General features: G+C 41.3%; 1 protein-coding gene across 1 annotated transcript in view; it reads right to left on the reverse strand.

Annotated features, from left to right (window-relative positions):
* LOC113199981 (uncharacterized) overlaps positions 1-22,195 on the reverse strand; it is a 41,419-nt gene extending 19,224 nt beyond the window's left edge. The window contains exons 1-6 of the mRNA XM_026413208.2: positions 22,085-22,195; positions 14,124-14,638; positions 13,654-13,807; positions 11,576-11,667; positions 11,149-11,275; positions 8,028-8,909 (exon numbers count right to left, since the gene is read on the reverse strand). Of these exons, the coding sequence (XP_026268993.2) occupies positions 8,028-8,909; positions 11,149-11,275; positions 11,576-11,667; positions 13,654-13,807; positions 14,124-14,549 (1,681 nt within the window). The 5' untranslated portion in view covers positions 14,550-14,638; positions 22,085-22,195. The remainder of the gene's footprint in view (positions 1-8,027; positions 8,910-11,148; positions 11,276-11,575; positions 11,668-13,653; positions 13,808-14,123; positions 14,639-22,084) is intronic.
* Between the last annotated feature and the right edge of the window lie 395 nt (positions 22,196-22,590).

The following is a 22,590-nucleotide window of genomic DNA, read 5'->3' on the forward strand; positions in this document are numbered from 1 at the left end:
CCCAACCTAGACTCTCACACAGGGGCCCCTCATCAACAGATTTGGAAGGTTCTGTCCTACAGAATCACAGATGGACCAGCCAAGACAAATACAATACGATCTTGCTACCTCAAGGGCAGGCAGTTTTCAGAGTTTTTGAAGGTATGATATTATGATAAAAACAAAACAAAAAAACCACAACTTGGTCTTTGTTCCTAGTTCCTGGCACACAGCTCCTAAAACCTTTGGACTTTCCAGAGTGGTGGTGGGTTATTTTGGTGGTTGTTGTTTTTTATACTGAGGATTGAACCCAGAGGCACTTAACCACTGAGCCACATCCCAGTCCATTTTATTTTTTGAGACAGGGTCTCACTAAGTTGCCTAGGGCCTTGCTAAATTGCTGAGGCTGGCTTTGAATTTGCAATCCTCTTTGCCTCAGCCTCCTGAGTTGAGTTGTTGGGATTACAGGTGTGTGTCAACATGCCCTGCCCCGAGATGTGTTACTTATATGTTGATGACTGGTGACTGGGGTCCTCTAGATAGCTTCAGCATAGGTGTTGATTGCTGGAGAGACCAGAGAATGGTTATAGGGTTGAAGCCCCTGATCAGACTCCCTGATTGCTGGGAACAGAGGGGCTGGAGTGTGTTATCACCAATGATTAAAGATGTAACCATTCATGCCTACATAATGAAAACTCCATAAACTTCCCAATCCCCAGGCTTGTGAAGCTTCTTGGGTAATAGTGAAGTGCTGGGAGGGTGACCTGCCCAGAGAAGGTATGGAAGCTTCATGCACCTCCCCAAGCCCAGGACTTCTGGCTGTTCATTTGCTTGCTTATAGGACATCTGGTGTTGCTGAGATAAGTGGTGTGGGGAAACCCTCAATTTGGTGTCAGCAGTCTTGTGAGGAGAAGCAGTTCACAGATCATGCTTTGGACACTGTGGATCCTGCCCTGCATCTCCCCAGCTCACTTTTCACCCAGGCCATTGGAGTGAACAGTTTTTGCAGGTGCACCCAGCAGCACTTGCTCCCTGGCCTCCGTGGTGTGCAAACCTGGAGTAGGAAGTTGTCACTCCATGGAGCAACTTTTGAATAAATGCTCCCTCCTGCAGTTCCCAGAGTAGGCAATCTTGTCATGGGGATATTGGGCCTCACTTATCCCCGTGACCAAACTCAATATGTATTGGATTTCTTCCCAGTACCTTCTTGTTCTCTGGAATTATTTCTTAAATTAAGTCATCCGCACACCAGCCCTTACCTCGGACTCCGTTTTCTGGAGCCCTCTGCTCAAGGATGGGACAAGACAGGGTGAAGTTCCCTTGACCCATTTATTCCACCATTGTTCTGAAGCAAGCAGGGGAGGACTGAGCACTCTAATCTTAAGGAGCCTGAGACAGAGAGAACCAGAGTGGCTTCACCTCTACTCAGGTGAAGTAAATCACTAAATCTGGTGAATTGTTTAAATAGACAATGTAAAAAACTAAAATTGAGTTTTGTGGGTTGCAGTTCCAGTGTTTAACTTTGAAGTTTTACTTTTTTCTTTATCCCAAATTTGTGCAATTATTATTATTGGTACCAGGGATTGAATCCAGGGGGACTTAACCACATCCTGGCCCTTTTTGTATTTTATTTAGAGATGGGTTCTTGCAGAGTTGCTTAGGGCCTCGCTAAGATGCTGAGGCAGGCTTTGAACTCCTGATCCTGCCTCAGCCTCCCTTACCCTTGGGATTACAGGTGTGTGCCACACCTGGCAAATTTGTGCAGTTATGATGACTAAGTGGATCTGAAAAACCAAACACAAGTATTGCCACCTAGAGATGATAATTTATTGTTTTTACCATGACCCAGAAGAGAAACAACAAAGAGAATATTACAAATCCCCACAATTTCCTTTCCCAACTTCACTACTCTAACATTTATCAGACACCACTGGCCTCCTAAAATGGACCACTATGAATTTTTGCTGCCATTTCTCTTATGATTGAAATTTTATACCTCAATCAAGGTTTCCAACTATTTTAGTGAAGGAGTTCCCTAGTTCTTAAACAAACCACTTTCCTCTAAGATGTCATTATTTAGTGAAAGAAGCCTTTCTGGAAATGTTAATGAGGATTGTAAGCAAACAAATTCAATTTTAAAATCATTCATTGGACATCTACTAAGCACCTGGACTCTTTAGAGACTGTTAAAATGAAAAACCCAGTTTTGAACAGCAATAACTTAATTCTGCGGGTATACAAAGACAAGTTTCTTCTTTTGGTCTAAATTTATTCTAAAAGAAGCTGGGAACTGACAGGACAGGACAGGTTGTTTTATCTAGTCTACAAATAAGACAATGCCTGAGTTAGCTCTATATATAGATTTAGCCTTATGTTGACCTGGTTGTAATAATCTATATTTAACTAAAAGTTAATAAAAATACATATGCTTATTTTAAAATAATTACGATCTTGCTTGCACAACCCACCCCTTACCCCTACACTCATACACTTTTTAGGATTTTCCTGCATAATCACAACCTGCTTCCTCCCACCCCCCCACCCCCATATATCTTTTCAAATAATACCCCTGCTACCAGCAGAAGCATCTCTACATCTAACATGCTTTATCCTTGCTAGGGCAGACTAGAAACTTCAAGCAGCAGCTGAATGCTGTTACCCAGGTGAGGCAAGGAGAAAGGCAAGGGAGCAGGAAGCCCAGCACATTCCCAGGTTTTTCTCTCCCTTTTCCAGCTGGTATAATTCTCCTTGCTAACATACCCAACCTTGTCAGGAGACTGCACAATATTGAGAGTGACTACAGATGCTGGTTCCTTCCCTGGACCAAAGGAACTTAAAAGCCAAATCTGAAACTGGAATGAAATCCAAGTGTCAGCACCGCTTTCTTTTTTCATATATATATTTAGTTGTTGATAGACATTTATTTTATTCATTTATTTATATGCGGTGCTGAGTGTCTCACACATGCTAGGCAAGCGCTCTACCACTGAGCCCCAGCCCCAGCCCCAGCCCCAGCCCAGCGCTGCCTCTTTCAACCACACAGACCTCATTCTTTGCATCACCAAGCAAATGGCCTCACTGCTTACTGAATGCTTGTTGAGGGGAAAAAATTTAATTCAAAAACCAAATAACTTTGCCGATTACTATGTAAGCTGAAGTGAATCATGATTCTTTTAGTAAATGGAGGTGTGAGCATCTCCACGATTAAGAACTATTAAAATCACAGCAAACCATGGTTTAGAGACTACCTAATGACTACTTTCTTCCACCGTTTAGGATAACAGAGAAAAGCAGGGGGTTGGTGGTATCCTCTAGTAAAGAGAACCAGACAGTATGAAGCCAAGTTCTCATGTTAATACATCTTATATTATGGGATGCCAAACTATTTCCCAAACTTTTGACCTGCAGAACAGGAGATGGCTTACCTCCCTTTAATTTCAAGTTTGTTTTACAAAGCTTTGAAAAGCAAAACAAATAAATTCACTTTTGGATATAATAAAAAATTAATCTGAATAGCAATTAAAGGTAGAGTGTCCATTTTAAAAAACTAAATCTACATTAGGAAAACTTTTCAAACAATAATGCTTTATATTAAATTCTCCAGAAGTAGTCGAAATGAACATCTACCCTAATTTCTATGATAGAACAATTTATTTATACCAATTAATTTGCTTTTCTGTTTCACTTAATCTGCAGTGATTTAGTTTCCCCAAAGGGAAACCCCAGCACCCTCAAATATTTCTGAGAAGTTACTCAGAGTGGGATGCACAAAAATAGGGCTCCTGGGGCATGTATTGCTGTCACTGTTGGGCTGTATTTCAATACTTTTACTCTAATTCACACAGTTATTTCATGAGGATGTCAGGATGGACTGGTTTAGTTGGCTTTGGATAAATGGACCAGCATGCCTACCTGGAAGATGACTAACTCTAGATCAAAAAACAAAACAGAACAATGTTTACAACTATGAATCTTCACAAACCCTCTCTCCTAACAGTCAAACCAGGGAAGCGTGGGGACAAGGAAGGTACACAGGAGCACAGCCCAAGGGAATCTTGCAAAATGCTTCTTGAGACTCATCAGACAACCCTCCTGCAGTGCCAACTTATTTCCCAGGAAACTGCCCATCTTGGTGTTTTCACATCCCCAATTTTCTAAGCACAAAGATTTAAAAGTTAGCGGGGAGGCAAGATTGTGGTTTTACAGAATCTGGTCAGATTATCAGTCCCACTGGCCAATGCAGTATGTCTTACTCTCAACTCACTGATTCAATTCCTCCCTCAACAAGCTCAAATCCATCTACTCCCTCTGCTTGCAGTAGTGACCTAGCAGCTCAGAGGCCAACTTCCCAGTTTTGAAAACTCTTTTGAGAAGTTGCAGATGTTTAGAGGAGTCGTTTCATTTTAGTGCCCTATTAGCCTGTCTCTCCTCATGAATTTACTGATCTCTTCTCTTGATTCAATAAGCACCAAACAATGAAGGTCTTTTCCCCTTCATCCTCCCACTTCTCAGTTCTGTGAACTGACTTTTTGTCCATTACCACATCAATCTCTTCACTACTCACTTCAAAACCTCTCTCTTTTGAAGTGATGTGCTCTGTCAAATTAAAATACATTATCTGTTTACAAGGGAATGTACAAAATAATAGGGGTCCAGGTACAAAACACAGTGACATTATGGCCATACAAAATGTATAGAAGTACCCAACATTAACAATTTTTAAAGTTGTACATTTTGCTATTTCTTTAGCATTTCCCCACATTGTTTTCTTCTGTGGATCCTGTGGAGTTAAGACCGAGCTCCTTCTGCTGTGTTTTGTAATTTATCGCATGACTAGTACATACCGAGGGAATTCATTTTCTGTCCAAAGCAATGAGTGCTGTACATGAACATTTTCCTCACATATAATGTTATTAAGTTTATTTACAGTGTAAGCTTTCTGAGCTAAGGGCTGAGATGTGATTAAAGGCTTTGCCATACTTATCACATTCAAGAGGTTCCTCTCTGGAATAAATTCTCTGACATATATGTGAATCGTCCTACATATCAAACATGTCACTCTCTCCACACATTTAGTTTTACCTTTATGACTTTAATTTTAATTAAGTGCCTTAAATACCAAAAGGTCTCACATATCTATATTCTCAAGTTTAGCCTTGCTTGTCAGGCTGGAGTAGAAACAAATACAACCTGAATAATTTTACTTCTCTTCCTGGCAAGGTTAAGGTGTATCTTTAAAAACTTCAAAAAAGTCCCATTAGGTCAACTAGCATGCTGATGGTCAGCTATAGTGTACCAACTGTTAACAGACTTCACCCAGTAAAGAACTTTTGAATGTCTATCCTGAGCACTAATTAGATTTTGCCAGAGTTTTTGACCATGGCCCAATGACACCTCTGCACTGAGCATCTGATAAATGAATGCAATGCAAATGGTTTTAATAACTAGTTGTAGCCTGTTCTCGGGAAACAAACACTCAAATTGCTGCCTCTAAGAGTGCATCTGCCAAAGATCTGAAGCAACCCCAGTAGCTATCCAACAGCCAGAAGAACATCCCAATAAAATGGGAGCCAAATGAAGGGGCACAGGTCATATTTAAATTTCACATAAACAAAATCCCAAAATGACAGCTGAATTTTGTCAGCATGTAGTGGGGGAAGTGGGGGCGAAGCCAATGTGAAACTGACCAAAGTCCTTTCCCTCTTAAGAACAAAGGCAGAGAGTTTGGAATGGATGCCTGGAATTGTGCACTTCATTTTGTTGCTTTCAGGGGACAAAAGTCCTCTCAAAAGCACCAGCAATTTTCTAGGCAACCACCACTGTGGCTCATTCTTTGAAGAAAATTCTTGATGAATTTCTACTTTCATTTCTCTACAGAAAGTGAATTAGATATACTCTTCTAGAATATATCATTTTTTTAGCTGGATGGATAGAAATATTCTGGTAACTGGCTGACTTATTTTACGTGGTCTCCCCGGTCAACACTGAAGAAACTGCTTAGAAGCTACAGAGAAGCTGCGGTTAGTCCAAGTAAGAAAGCCAAAGAGAGACCAAGAATGAATGCTGTGCAGAATTCTAGTGTGGTCTGGAGCTGAGCCCATACATGCCTCCATCTCATTGGTTCCACCATGCTATCTTGTGGATTTTTGCTGCTGGTCAGCAAATGACTGATAAATGCTAGTTTTATTGTTTCTTGAGGGAACATCTCAAATTGAAGTGGGGTTTTCCTGTTACAGGGTGTTCATGCTGATGGTCTTCAGATTTGTTTTTAGCCGGTTTCTAGCTTTCTGCAGGGCTATCCATGGCCATCTGAAAGCTCTCATCTCATGAACAGAGCCCTCTCTAACCAAACCCTTGATAGCGTCACAGTCCATGATATTTGGGTCCCTTGTGTATGTGAAACAGTCTCCATCAGCAGCTTCTAGAGAGCCACCTGACTTGAGCTGCACAAATGGAGATAATAATTCCATAACCTCACTTCAGTCTTTAGTGATGAGTAACAAAAAAAGATACCGTGCACTATGACTATGACACAATCAACCATTTCTGATATACTATCAGTGAACTGCTCAGAGCAACGAACTACCTTTCATAATTGCCTGCTAATGATGGTAAGTTCTTTTTGAAAGTTTCTGGAAAAGTGTGGAAAAAATGATCCCTTTTCTTTTTCTGAAAAGCAACAAAACACATCTTCTGAACTATAATATCTTAAGTTACAAACAATTCAGAAAGTGCCCAAATCATCATATTGTTCAGCAGCCGACTGAAGAGAATTCTGGCTAAGATCTTTGCCATGGAAAGATGTCAAAAAATGACCTTAGTCAGTGTTCACATTTTCCTTAAGATGGTATCAATGTAGTAAATTTCTGACATTCCGTAGTATTTATTCACCAATCCATGTTTAGAAAGTCTATGCAGGCAGCTAATCAGTGCCTTCGTTTATGTTTAGGACAAAAATAGTATTGGCCCTAGAGGGCTTAGCATGCCATGTGGCTGTGAAGGTCCTCTTTCAAAGTTGGGCCAGGCTACCCTATTTCAGGTACTCATGATTCACAGGGCTTTATCATAAATATGAAAGTCCTGTTAGAAGTCAGATGTAGGATATAAGGAGTGCCTCTTTATGGGTTCAGCACTAGGTACAGTGCCGGGCTGTCAGGAACATAACTATATCCCTTGACAACCGTAGCATCTCTTTTGGGGAATGAATAAAAACTTCCATATATGAAACAATGAAGGATTAAAAGTCAGTATATGATCAAGTGCTAACTTGTGGAGAAATGCATTTAGGAGTGCTAGAGTGCTTTAGGGACTTCAAGAAGGGAGAGAAGTGTTTTGAATTGTTGTTGCTGTTTCAGGAGAACTGATCTCAGTGATGAGGATAGAACCATCTACATTTGTTGCAGTCCTTTGGAACTGTAGACTGGTGCACGTACCCTCTCTTTCAGGAAGAGATAGAAATCTTTGGTTTGATACTGATCAGCACAGTCCTAGATTTCTATAGCTTTGGTAGGCTACCAGTGATCAGCTATATAACTTATGGGATATATAACTAGCTTGAGCAGCAGCATGTCCCCATGTAGTTTTTGTTTTAACTCTCTCTTTTTTGAGAAATAAGCAAGATATTGGCCAGGTAGGGCTTGTTTGCAGCAAGTGGTTTCTTAACTTCAGAAGCACATTCACAGAGCCAATCTTGTTCTTTCAATTTATGCTGTGGTTGCTGTGATTCAAAGAGCTCCTTAAAGGTATCCTCATTACTGAAAAGCTTGACGTTTTCCTGTGTGTGTGCTTTTATCTTATGTGGAAATATTGTATGGATTACCCATCTGACCAGTTTTCCCTGCAGGGGCTGTGTGGAAGAATTATCTGCCCACAGACAACACAAAGGCAGAACACTGCTGATGTAACTCTAAGGATCCTTAATCATAATTAAAAAAAAAAAAATCTGTTGAGGCTGTTTTTTTTCCCCTCAATGGGCACACATTTCTGAAATAATTTTAGAAACAAAAGGGGGAAATGGCTTGATGACAAATTCTTGCTTTACACACAACTTTTGAGAAATGCTCCAAATGCATCCAGGGAGGCTGGGCTATACTCCAAGGCTCGCTCTCTGGCATGGATTCTGTGATGCAGAGTGAGGGTTGAGCTCCGGGTGAAGGCCTTGCCACACTTGGTACACTTGTAGGGCTTTTCTCGGGTGTGGATTCTCCGATGCAAAATAAGGTACGAGTTTCGGTTGAAAGCTTTCCCACACTCACTACATTCATAGGGTTTCTCCCCTGTGTGGATCCTCTGGTGCTTGGTGAGGTCTGAGCTCTGGCTGAAGGCCTTCCCACACTCGTTACATTCATAGGGCTTCTCTCCAGAGTGGATGCGCTGGTGCAGAATGAGATTCGAGCTGTGACTGAAGGCCTTGCCGCACTCGTTACATTCATGAGGCTTCTCTCCTGTGTGGATTCGCTGATGCAGGACAAGGTTTGAGTTGAGACTGAAGGCTTTCCCACACTCACTACATTCATAGGGCTTCTCTCCAGTGTGGATGATTTTATGGCGGATAAGGCTTGAACTTCTTGTGAAGCATTTACCACATTCATCACATCTGTGAGACTTTGCTCCTGTTGGAACCTCTTCAGGGGTATTAAAGTTTGAACTCAGACTGAAGCTTCTTCCCAGCCCTTTTCCCTTCTCCCTCGGACCTCTCTCCCCCGTGGTAGGTTTTTTTTCCCTGGCTGTAGTTGGACCTGACTCTCTCTTCTCTTTTCCAGTTTTCTCCTCAGGGTTTCTCTGCTGCCTTTCTACTACTCTGCCCTGATGTTCGCGTTTCTCTCCAAACTCTTTCTGAAATCTTCCTGCTTTCTCCCCATGTGATGCTGAGTCTTCTGTGACTTCAGCTTTTGAGGTCGACTCCTTGTTCTCATTTCTGGTTTCACAACCTGGCACAATAAATAGAAAATACAAATAGCACCTTTTCCTTTTGACTACAAAGATTAATCAAGTGACATTATTTTCCAAGAAGCTTCTATGCCTGCAAAATGACTTCACAGTATTAATCAAGGATAAAAAGAAAAAAAATAAGGAAAAAATTGGGACAATGTGGAGTAGAGTTGGAAAATGAGAGGGCAAGCAGAGTGGAAAGAAGAGAAAATAAAAGGGTACATGCAGAGAGAACATGAAATAAACAGGCACAGTGGGGAAGGGGCAGAGGGAAGAGAAACCAGTTAAGGGTGAGATAAGGAATTAAAGGAATTTGGAGGTCATAATTCTACTATTTGATTCCCGGATAATTAATTTAAAGGAATACATATTGAAAAACTCATGTTCTATTTACAGCAAATATTTGTAAGTTTTTTAAAAATGAGAATATACAGGTCTTTCTAGAAAATATTAGCAGAAAGGAATATAGTGAAAGAAAGAAAAGCAAATACTCCTCCAGTTCTGTTGGCATTTTCTCAAAAAGGTGGTGGTTAACAGGCACAACTCAGAAGCTGGCAGGTCACAGGGCTCTTCACACACAGTGAACAGTCTCCTTCCACCAGGGGAGCAGCACAGAACTAGCTGTGCTCAAGTGATGGAGATGGAGTGAAGAGTGGTGGGGGCACTTGCTAGTAACAGAATTAAAAACCTTCACCAACTGACAACTGAGAATAATTGAAAAGAAACTGAAAATAATTCTGCACAGCCCACAAAGATACAACAATTTTCAAATGTAGAGCTAACCCCTTCATTTTAGTAATTAAGTGTATTAAAACACTAAAGTTTAATTTTTATTGTATGTTGCTATACTGTTTGTGTCATGTTGCTTTTAGTTTGTTCTAAATATATTTTTAAGCTATAGATCCTTTGTTTTCTTCATTTATTTTTATATGGTGCTGAGGATCAAACTCAGTGTCTCACATATGCTAGGCAAAGTACTCTACAACCCCGGCCCTGTCATGTTGCTTTTAAAAAGTGAAGACTGCAAATTATATAACAGACATACACAATTTTATGTTTACATTTGTCTGGGAAAACCCAAATATCTCTATTCTTTATTTATTTGGCTTTAAGGGTCTATGTATCACAACAGGCCCCTGAAGGCAATGATGGGGGAGCTAAATAATATTCAGCTTCTGACTTTAGTGATGAAACTACCATAAATACAGAACTAATTACAATGAAGAGGAAATTGGTATACATTTTGACTTCCAAATGAACATCATTCACTGTCTGGCCAGTTCCCAGAATGTTACTAAAAGTTTTTTTTTCAAGTTATCAGAGCAAGTAACAGCTAATAAAACAGATCAAGTCTTTGGCTTAATTTCCATCTAGAACAAAGAGCAAGTACCTAGAAACTACAAAGCCCAGCTATATCTATGGTTTTAAATAAAACCTGAGTTTTTTTAGTGATACTCTATGTTCACCCTTTGCTCAATATTCCTGTCCTCCCAAGATAAAGTCTTGCTGTGAACTTCCCTATTACTGTACATATCTAAGGGTTCCTTGGTGGCACTAACTCCTAGGGGTTAAGATCTAGCAGAGACCACATGAATGATTGGCAGCTGGATCACCTTGTCTTATCTGTCTGATGCCCGTTGCACTTCTTTATTCACTACACACTATTACTCAAGAGCTCTTTGTGGAAGACCACAATTTGTTTTGGAAAACTGGGAACCTGATCCTGAGAGAGCTTCAGGTGCAAGTTAGTGGGATAATGTAAAGTTGTCTCCAAGCAATGCTCTCACAGAATGGAAGAAGACAGAAGCCCATAGAAGGGTGCCTGGTAGGTTCAGGTACAGCGTGCCAGGACAAGGGGCTGGGATTAGACTGATAATCAGATACTTGGCCATCTCTACCAGGAAAAAGATATTCCCTTGACAGAGGAACCTAAAGTGTGGCCCTTGGGGAAGGGAACCGAAATTCTCTCAAGTAAATGAGTGGTTGAAGAGATGAGGCTCAGAGCACAAGAGTTGATTTCTGATTTCAAAGAGCAAAAATACACTGGGAATCAGGGAGTCACAGTACTATGCTTTTGGAGTTCACTAAGCACAAAGGTTCTCCCTGCCTGTTCTGAAGAAAGATAGTCAGTAGCCTTAAAAATCCTTATCAACACTCAACTGAATATATCAGAGAGTTCCCACAACTAACAGAGAAGCAAAACAATCTTATCAGATAACAATCCTGCATCAGTCTTACCCTGGGAAAACACGTTCCCATAATTCTCCTGCCTGCTGTCCCTATTGAGATTCCTCCGAGCCAGGTTCTGACATCCCCATTCCTCCAGGATGAGGGACACGGCCATGTCCTCGATCTTCACCATTGCCTGAAATAACAGGAGATTCCCCACACTCAGTTCTCCCAAATCTCAGGGACAGTCCCATTGCCCACACCTAGAGTCAGGGACAGAGTTGATGGCATCTCTACAGGACACTGGTGAAGAACATGTGACCAGAGCTTTGTGGGCTTGAGGGGGTTTGCAGCAGCAAGAACTAACAAAGAGGGATAGTGGGGCTTCTCTGTGGTAGGGCATCAAGAATGACTGCCTGGCAGAGACTGTAAGAGGAGCTCCAGGAGGAGAAGGCAGTTATGGGGACTCAATAGGGCAGAGGGGCCCATAGCTCACCTGGGAATCTGCTGTCAATAGTGCAGATGCCATCGCCTGGTCTCTGGGACTCCCCTCGTGATGAGGGGCAGGAACGTGAGTGGCAGGGAGAGCTGAGGGAGGAGAAAGGAGCTGTGAGTGAATCAGCTCTGCTCAGAGCCTCCCTTGATGGCCTGAAGCGCTCTCACTTCTGCACCAGCAAGTTCACTGTTCCGTGTTTAACTACTGAGTAGAGAGCTCCAGAGAACATAAATGAAAGAAAGCAGGACCTGAGTTTTCCTGAGACCTCTACTTTTAAGCAAGTCACAGGAGTCATAAAAGTGCCTTAAAATCACCTGGTCCAAACCTTCCACTTTAAAAAGGGGGGAACTGAGGCCCGGAGAAGGTGAATAACTTTTCTAATGTCACTCAGGAATGGGGGAACCAGGTCTGGAACCTAGGGAGGACTCTAGTCTCAGCTACAGAATGGGTAACATTCAAATCATGTTTCAAATCTGACTTACACTTTCCTCTAGCCTAAGGAATAGTACCAGGATATTAGAATCCCATTTGTGCTTACGTTTGTAAAAAAATGCAACCTAGCTTTAAAAATCTGACATAGTAATATCTAGAAAAATAAGGTAAGACAGGAGTCTTCTTACCTCTAGGTAAGTTTTGCTATGTTTGTCCCTCTACTTTTCTCACACTTGGTTATAATAAAGTTTTAAAATAAAATATATACATGGTTCAAATGTTGATGAGACATTTATGAATGTATGAGGTATGGGATGACATACATAATAAAAGACATCCATAACACATCATATGATCACAACGGCTGCAATGTATAAAAATCAGAAAAAAATTTAAATGATAAAAGTAATATTAAGCTCCTTCTTTCCTCCCCTTGCCAAGTACTACTGAAATGTTACTGGTAGACAGATGAAGGTACTGAGCCACAAAGGTATTAATTACAGAAATGATTTTGAAATTGAATTACTAAACCCTGTAATTATTTCCAATTGTAAAATAACAAGAGCTAACGCAAAGTACACAAAAATATCAAGAATCTTAAACTGAAATCTTTGGAGAGTAAGGAAACACTGAAGATGAACAAAGGAAAAACCGAGAATAAATGTCTCAAGTCTTTCAAGAATGATTTACTAAGTGACAACTCTATGCATTGGGTCTCTAAAATTGCTTCTCTGGCAACCTGAAGTGCTAATTTAGTGGGCTGACCACTAATATCTTCTCTAGTTTCCTAATGTCACTCTCTATGACTTCTACTTATGGAGTTTAAAGATACCCCACAAGTCCTGGAAGGGTATATTTCAACATCAGTGCATGGGTCTGTGTGGATTTCTCCAGCATGTCTGCTGATTGTGCTCTAGGATGCATGGGAAAGAGAACATCCCTTTAAGCTCCATGATCTAATATTTCCACCCTAGATGTCATCAAGAACACACACACTGGTTAAGTAATGTGTCTTGATCAACTTCTTGAATTATGTACTTTTAGCATTTCATTGATTTTATTGACATACGTACCTGCTTGATTCTAAATTTGGATAAAGATATATTTCCCTCAAAGGAAAAAAAATGAAACAGATTTTTAAAATAAGATCCTCAACTGATTTTTTTTTATCATTTGCACAACTAAAAAAATGTTTTCCTCTGTTTGAAATTTTCAAAAATAACAAAAGAGTCATGCCATATGGTATCTTTATACATTTTAAATGAGTCTTTTAAAAGATTTATGTTCCTTTTAAAAATAATTTAAGACATAAGAATGTTTCAAAACCTAGCTGGAAGTGTATCATCTGTTCCCAATATTTGACTACAAATCTGCATGAAAAAAAATAGAAATCTGCCAGACATCTTGAAAGCTAACAAATCAATAAATAATGTTATGTCCGCCCAGTTCATTATGCAGTTTACTTACCTCTTACCATATTTAACTCCTGACACTGATCTGAGTTATACTTTCCTAATATTTAGTGACAACGACAATTATACATAACAATAAAAAGGATGCTTCTTTACCCAGGCACTTGACAACGTGGGTAGGGCAATTCCATGTTGGAACAGTTGCTTCTCACTGCATGAAACCTTGCTTCTTACCTCGGGACTGCAAGAGCCGGGGCTTCCGAGATGAATGCTTGAAATGGGACTGGGAAGCCTCATGATGAAGGTCAAAGCTTGAGGACTCCTGAACTGGATCCAGAGGCACCATCCCTCTGGCAAGCATCTCAGGCCCATGAACTTGACCTGGGACCTGTAGATAATCAGGTTGAACTTGTGGGTAAATCATTTTTAAAATGTTAAAACAAAGACCATAAATATGTGAGTAGCTGCAAGAGGAGGTCAGTACACATATTTTTGGGGATTGCCACAGACTGAAACTGGAGCCTCATGAATCACAAACACATGTGTATTCTAGGGGGTGTAAACCTACACCCCCAGTCCCCAAATACTTTGTAAGAGCCCAGGAGAGCAGGAAGAATAATCACCACAAAGACTCTTAACATGAGTATTAAATCAGTGATTTTCTCCTAGCTCCAAAGTCCATGCTCTTCTCACACCAACCTTACCTGCTGTCCTGACAGATCAAGCTCCAAGTCTTCCAGAAGGGTCACAGCCTCCTCTCCACTATCGGGCCTGTACTCCTGCAGCCATACTTGAAGCTCCTTAGGCAGAATGGAAAGGAACTGCTCCAGCACCAGCAGCTCCAGGATCTGCTCCTTGGTGTTAATTTCTGGTCGCAGCCACTGATGACAAAGTTCTTTTAGTCGACTTAGAGCTTCTCGAGGCCCAAAAGTGTTCTGGTAACAAAACCGCCTGAATCGCTGGCGGAATATCTCTGGGTCAGGAGGAGGTGTCTCCTGCAGATTGGAATCTTGCCCCCACATGTGATCGTCTTCATCTTCCTCTTCTACCTTCACTATAACAATCCCATCCTTCTCCTGTGCAGCCTGCGGGGACAGACCTGTTGCTTCCCTTGATTCAGCAGTCATCATTCAGGCGCAGGGAACTGGCGTGATGAAAACCAGGTCTGTGCTGGCTTTTCTGTCCTAGAAGATGCTTTATATTTGTTTCTGTACTATTCCTGAAGTATTGAAAAAAGTTATTAGCACTTTTATAGAAATGACCTGTACTAATCTTCACACCAGGCTACACATCAAGAAGGCACTTAAAATGCCTCTGAGGCTGGACACTGTGGCACATGCCTGTAATCCCAGGGATTTGGGAGACTGAGGCAGGAGGATTCTGAGTTCAGGGCCAGGCTCAGCAACTTAAAAAGATTCTGCTTCAAAATAAAAAAAATTAGGTCTGGAATGTAACTCAGTGGTAAAAAGTGTCCCTGGGTTCAACTCCTAGTTAAAAAAAAAAAAGGAAAGGAAAAAACCAACCAACAACCCCACAAAGCCACGCTGTCTTCACTGTCACTCCAGATATAAAGGTTTGCAAATAGAAAACTCAAACAGGCAACCTTCACCCCCAGGGTGTTTGCCTGGAATCAGAGCAACTTCCCTCCAGGTGGCCAGCAGGTTATGAAATGCTGCATTTATAGTGCTTACCCTGGAGAGGGCTGAGTTAGCAGAGTGCCAAGTATCAGGTTAAGCACGGTACATGCACAATCTTCTTTTGTCCCCACACCAACCCCAGCAGCATTATTAGTACCATTTGACAGATGATATAACCGAATCTTAAAGACAGTTTAAATTATTTTTTTGGTAGCAGGTGAATATCCAGTGTAGTCAACAGGAAGTCAAAATTGAAGCCCCAGGACTTGCTAATATATCATCTAGTGATTTCTATTACTTTTATGCGAAACCATCAATCATCCTCTCTTTTTTTAAGATGTAGATAGACACCTTTATTTATTTTTTAATGTGGTGCTGAGGATTGAACACAGGGCCTTACATGTATGAAACAAGCACTCAACCACTGAGCCACAATCCCAGCCCCTCTCCTGTCTACCTTTAACCTCACCTTCATAAAAAAGACCAGTAACTTGCAGAGACTACAATTAAGAGGAAATACTCATGATGCAAACACAAAAAAATGACACTTGAAGCTTCTATGGAGAGCAAGGTGTTAGTCGGATTAGATTGTAAAAACTAAAATCAATCTAAACAAAAACTCACCAGTGAGTGAGAAAGCAGCTGGCTTAAAAAAAAAAAAGTGCAGTTAAGAACAATTAAGGGAATAGATACACAAGTGTTCCTATTATTATGTAATTCTAAGTGCCAAAAATGATACCAAAAGTATACTGAAAATATCTTTGTATATACAATCTTTAAAAACTTGGAACTACTTTCTAACCTGTTTAAAATCCTATAGACTTGAAAAAAGAAAAAATGAATAAAGCCCAACCTTCTGATTAATTTGCAGACTACTGAGTAAAGGTCATGGAAAATGAAAATGCACTCTCTGAATTTCAATAACAAATATTTAGTATGGATGGTGGTTTATGATTTATTGACCTGAACAAATGTGTGCGATTCTTCCACCTCTATAAACCTTTGTGAAGCATCTCTTTCACCTCCATAGCTATCAAAACTAAGCACCAGGACTGGAGCTGTAGCTCGGTGATAGAGCACTTGCCTAGCTAGTATGTATGAAGCATAGGGTTGGATCCTCAGCAACACATATAAATAACTAAAATAAAGGTCTAAAAAATACATTAAAAAAACAACAACAAAAAAAAAAACACCTAAGCACCAAATTGCAGTTTTAGAAACAGACCATCTAACTGCTGTATCCCAGCAAATTAAACAAAGTTTTAAACTAGCAAAGCATTAAACCCAGGGTCTTGAGCATGCTAGGGAGCACTCTGCCACGAAGCTACATCCCTAGCTTTTAGAAAAAAATCATTTTTAATTACACAGCTTGCCTAAAACATAATTAACAATTCTGGTGGAAAAGGGGTCATATACAATTAAGAACACAAAAATTGTTTTAGGGTAATTTAATAGCACAATTTCATACATTTTGTTTTATTATACAAAACAATGGTAGAACAGTGCATGTATGTAATTTTTATAGTTTCTACTGATAGGAATGTACAGTGGTCCCCCTTATCTGCTATTTTGTTTTCTGTGGTTTCAGTCACCTGCAATCAACTGTGGTCTGAAAACTTAAGATGGAAAATTAACAGAAATAAACAATTCGTTAAGTTTAAAACAAACTTTATTGCAACGTATTAATTACTCCATTTGTTATTATTGTTAATCTCACTGCACCCAACATAAATTAAACCGCATCACCTAAATAACAACATATATAGGGTTTAGTACTATACATGGTTGAAGCATCTTTGGTACATCTTCTCCAAAGATAAGGAGGGCCTGCTGTTTGGAAAGCAAAGTTTGGAGATGACCTCCCCCTCCCCCCGCCCCCAGAACTGGGGATTGAATTCAGGGGCATTAGACCACCAAGAGCCACATCCCTAGCCCTATTTTGTATTTTATTTAGAAATAGGGTCTCAATGAGTTTCTTAGTGCCTTACCATTGCTGTCGCTAGCTTTGAACTCACAATCCTCCTGCCTCAGCCTCCCAAGCCACTAGGATTATAGGCGTGTGCCACTGCACCTGGCTGAGATGACTGTTTTATCACAAAGATTATTATTTCAATCTTGAGAATTATCACAAGACTAGTTTTTCTACCTCATCTTTATGTCCTTAATTAATTTCTTCAATGATTTTTGAATTGGTAAATATCTTATTACAAACCATCTTCTAGTCTTTCCCACTGGTGCCCTCAGACCTGTTGTGCACCCCACCCTCCTTGCTGGGATAGTTGGTTTTCCAACTCCAGATCAGCTTTCCCTCAAAAGGCCTTTCAGCTGTAATTATTTCACTTCCTAAATAATCTTCAAAGTGTCCTGTAAATCCAAAGGAAATAAAAAGATGAGAAACATGATTCTTTTATGCAAATAATAAAAAAAGAATGTTCCAAGGTTTCAATACAAGTGCTAGGGGAGCCCTGAGAACTGACAGGTATACAAGAAAGGCACTTCCAGGAGGAGGTCCCCTAGAACATGGAGAATAGACAGGATGCTTCTGTAAGAGGCAGTGAGTGACTGGAGTTGCCCAAGATCATTCCTTTGGCTGGCTTTTTCCCAGCTGGAGGCAAAATGTTTCCCAGAAGCCATAATTTCTTCTTCAATTCATTATGAACAACAGAAAGACTCTCTTGCTGTGACTCCCAGAATTTCTTTCTACCACCTTAATTCAGGATCCCTATCTCACCTAGATTAGGACCTGGGCTCCATATAGCTTCTCTACCTCCCATTCTCCACTGTCCCAATACACACAACATACATACCAAGATTTGTGTAGTACTGCTACCAATTCAGTGTTCAAGAGCTTCCACTTTCACAACACAATCCACTTTTCTCTTCCAAGTTTACCCGCCTTGTGTTTCAGCCTCTGCGGTCCATCAATGCTCCCAAGCATGGGCCACATCCTTCACCTTCACTCCGCTGCTGTAAACATTCTCCCATTGTACCAACTCTATTGGTCGAATTTTTATTCATTGCTCAAGATGCACAAATCTTTCCTGATACCCCAAATTAAATAAGGTACCTTCTTCCTTTGAACACCCTTAGCAGTTTCTGTTTTAAGGCAATTATATTCTCATTATTTGAGTTGCAGTTCCTGTCTGTCACCTCCCAATGAAGCCCTCCACGACAAGGTCAGCGACTCCAGTCAGTCTTCTTTTGTATTTATTACCTAGGGAACCTGGTGATTTAATTCTATACAGATGTTATAGAATTAAACTGCACAGATGGACAAAAGGAACTATTCCAGTTTCCCTTTTGCCTTCTTACTACCTAGAGTGTGGCAATGAGTGATATTAATAGCAATTAGTAGATATTAGAGATGTTTGGCTAATATCTCAATCACTCAGGATCACCTTTGATTGCTTCCCTCATTCTAGGCATCCATTCTCCTTGCACCAGAGAGAAGTCTGTTATACTATTTGATCTAGTCTCACGACCTGCCTCTTCTTTGATTCCTTCATTTGCTCCCTACTCTCCCATAATTCATTGGCTACCTTATTCTCAGATTATTCATCCCAATTCTAGCCTTGCAGACTGTGTGCAAAAACCCTTCCCATCCAGCAAAATGAGTCTAATCAGCAGGTCTTGCTGATGCCCTGTGTTCTGGCAGCCACTGTTTCTTTGAATCATACTCAAAGGCTGGAATTTCCTCCCAGTCCTCTCTGCCTTTTTTCTTTTTGTGGGGCTGGGATTGAACTCAGGGCCCTGTGCATACAAGGCAAGCGCTCTACCAACTGAGCCATATGCCCAGCCCCCATTTCTGCCTTTTCTAATTCTACTTATTGTTCAAAGCCAAGCTGAAATGCCACTTGCCCCTCATGACTGCTTAAGAACCTTCTAGTAACAGCCAGCATTACTGAGTGCTTTCCAAATACCATTACATTAAGCACTTTACTTGACCACCCAACAATCTTAAGCAGTGGCCATAGTTATCACCTCACTTGATACAACTGAGGTTTTACTGACATTAAATAACTCACCTGGGGTTGCACAGCAAGTAAATGGCAGAGATAGGATTTGAAATTAACTCTGAGACTCTAAGTGTAAGCTATTAAACCATTTTTACATGTTGGATAAGGAAGGGCTTCTGGGTACATAGATTCTTTCTAAAAGAAAACACTATGAAGGTGATTATAAAGAGTGACTGCTCAGGAATAGGCCTCATCTACCATCCACTATTTTCACCTGAGTTACTGAGGCCCTAAGAGGGGACAAAGCGGCGATGGAAGTGGGGGATAACCAAGTAGTGGAATTAGTGTGGTAGCTAGTTAGACCAATTATCAGAAAGCTCTACTGTGAAAATTTTATCCTTGTTTCAGCTGTGGAGCAGGACACTGCTTGAGTCATTGGCAATCAATAAGAAGAGACTCTGAGGAGGTTGTGAGACCACAGGGATGGAGACAAGGACAATGGGCACAATCCCAATCCCTCTGTTCCCAACTGGGACAGGTCTTCTTCTCTACCTTCAATATTTCTCTTCTCCTGCTCTGTGCCAGAGAAGAGTTCTGACAGCTGTGGAAAGGGTGAGTTTTTTCTCAAAGGTTCCCCAGATAACCTGAGCACACACCACTTCTTGTCAGCCTCTAAAGGCCCTAAGTCATGATCATAATTTCTTATGCTGCTTCTTTCTTTGTAATAGGATTTTTCTCGAGTTCCCCCTCAACCAGACTATTGTTAAGAATGTTTTTTTCCTACTTATGCCACTCAGCAAGATTCCTTGCAAAGCATTAGTTCCTTTTCTTTTCTTAAATATTTAAATTTAAATATTACTATTCCTTTGCCCCTTGTGCATTCAATCTTGCCCTCAAATTTGTTCTATAGGGTACTTGGAAGAATTTGGAAGACTTTGTTAACTTTTCCCCATTTACTAGTTGATCTTGCACGTTAACCTTGTTATGCATCAGTTTCCTCATCTGTTCAATGGGAATAAAAAATGACATTTGTCTCATAGAGCCGTTAGGATTACGTGAGTTAACATATATAGAGGACTTTTAACAGTGTCTGGCATCTAGTAGGCCCTAGAGACGTTTTAATTTTTAAAAAATAAAGTTAAGAGTTATAACTGTATATTCTAATTTTCAGCCTGCTTAAAAGATTAGCAATGGGAGAAATCCTAAAGCAGCACAGTCCAAAAAAAGTGAATGTGGTCTCCCACACAGAAGTTACCCACTCCTAAGTGAGTTATTTACCTTGTCTGACATTCAGTATTCTTATCAGTCAAATGGTGAGAGGGGTAGGAGTAGAAAACTACATTTGGAGTTCCTCTGAGATGAAGAAGATTCCACACACCATTCACTTGATACGATTACCTCCAGCAACCAATTTTCACCAAGGATAAAAAGGAACAATTTATCAAACACCTTGGGTTATTTATAAGCTCAGTTTATTTCAAAGGCTGTTTTCTCAATCTCCCAGTATTTTTTCCAGGGCATAGTCAAAGTTTCAATAATCTGCTCCTCCACCCCACTTTTTAACAGAGATATCAAATTGTTTAAAATATGAAAAAGCTACCCTTAAAAGACAACTTGGTATCAAAAAAATTGATTCTACTACAGAATGAAAATGTAACATTGAACATAATATTAGCCTACTTGTAGTCAGATGTAGTATAAAATATTGGAAAAATCTTTAAATGCTTAGGTCAAGCATTAGGTTATTCACCAGAGAATCAGCAAGAGATGACTTTATTAAGTAGGTGGCTTCCCTGTTTGCATTTTGAGGCTGGTGAAAAACTATCTGAAATAATGAACAAGAACTTGGAGTAGTGATGCAGAACGGATATAAACCTGGGAAAAACATTCTGGGGCAAATCTCCATTGTGGTTCCCTACCTAATAAAGCTATTTTTCTATACTTAGCAGGAATATACATTAACAGTGCTTTGTTGATGTGGTTACAATGAATTCTCCACAATTCAACAAATATTTATTGACCGCCTCCAATCCGCCTAGCACTGGCCGGTACAATAAATGCTTTCTTTGGTTCCAGTCCATGTAACAGCCACTCTCTATAATTAAAGTATCTTTTTGTGTACTGAAGGCACTGCAGGAAAGGGAGGGGAAGGTGGGGGGAGTGTCAGGCTAAACTGTAGCTGAATTTTTTCAATTCCATTGACCAAATCATTTCAAAGTTGGAAGGACCTTTTGAGAAAATCTAATTTTATGGATGACAAAATTAAGACACGATGTTTTGTCTTATCCAAGGTCACTCAGCGAATCAGTCTCCTAATGACTCAGTGTGATTTCCACAAATTCTCTTCATTCCTCTCCCACTCCAAGTCAAGCAGGATGAACTGAAAAATCCACCTAACCTGACGACTCATTTTTAAGAGCTTTTCAAGCATCCCATAAGCCTAAAAGAGAGCAGTTTGTCTATGATTCGCTACTAGGTCGTTATTCACCAGGCTTCAAATACTTTTTAATCACAGCTCAGTGTTGGGGGTGCGGAGGGGAAAGGATAAAAAGCAGGTGATCTGTAAACTTCTGCGGCATCTCGAAACGTGTCCAGCTCTCCGCCTTCCGCATTTTCACCTCAAGGTCCTCAAGGACCCAGAAGGAGGGGGAGAGCCAACCCCCAAACCCTTCACCGGAATCAAAGCAAATGGCGACAACCGGAGAGCAAAAAAAATCAGACAAGGGTCAGTTCGATAGCGACCCCATCCTCAGAAACGTCAAGTGAGGATGATGACACAGCGGGCTAGGGGCCCGGAAGGGGCCCTCACACGGCTTTTCCCCAGGTCTCCGAGCGACCCGGCCACTGAAACCCTGACCCCTTCTCGCCCGGTGCCGGGGGTGGGGCGGGGGCGTCTCCCCGGGAGATAGCGCTTCCTACGGCTGGGCCTGGGGAGGAGGCAGGGGCAGGGACTCGCTTCGCGTTCCGTCGGGGCCGCCGGAGGGGATCCCCAGGCCGCAGCTGGAGCGCCCACCCCACGCACACCCCCCTGCGGCCCGCCCGCCCTCCCCAGAGGCCGGCCCCAAGTCTCACCGTGTGCCCCGGGAGCGGCCTGGGGGCGCTGGGCGAGAAAGGGGAGCTGACTCTGGGGCTCAGGCCGGCCGAAGGGCACCGCACACGGACCTAGGCCCTCCCGACGCCTCCACACAGACACAATGAGTCACAAAGGCCGGATGTATGTCAGCACCTCGCCTTCCGGGACCGCGCTACGCTTCCGGGTCCGCTCTAGGAGCCTAGGAGGACTTTACATCTCGGTTCCTGGAGCTCTAAACCTGGCCCCTGTCCCTGAGTGGTCAAGCTGTCTGCGTTGAGGGGACTCCCCTTGGCCTGTCTGCTTCCAGTAATTAGGAGGACGAATGGGAGGGGCATACAGACTTTTCCTGCAGCAAAGATTCTCCAGCTCAAACATATGAGAATTCCATTTCTCCTGTCTTTTCCATTTCTGGTAGTCGTTGTAGTAATTATAGTTATTACCAAGCAATAATAATACTTAGTAATTTTGTGTGTGTGTAGTAGAGGAACTGAAGCAAGGGTGTAGA

The sequence above is a fragment of the Urocitellus parryii genome, chromosome 9, assembly GCF_045843805.1.
Source record: "Urocitellus parryii isolate mUroPar1 chromosome 9, mUroPar1.hap1, whole genome shotgun sequence".
NCBI classification, from domain to species: domain Eukaryota; kingdom Metazoa; phylum Chordata; class Mammalia; order Rodentia; family Sciuridae; genus Urocitellus; species Urocitellus parryii.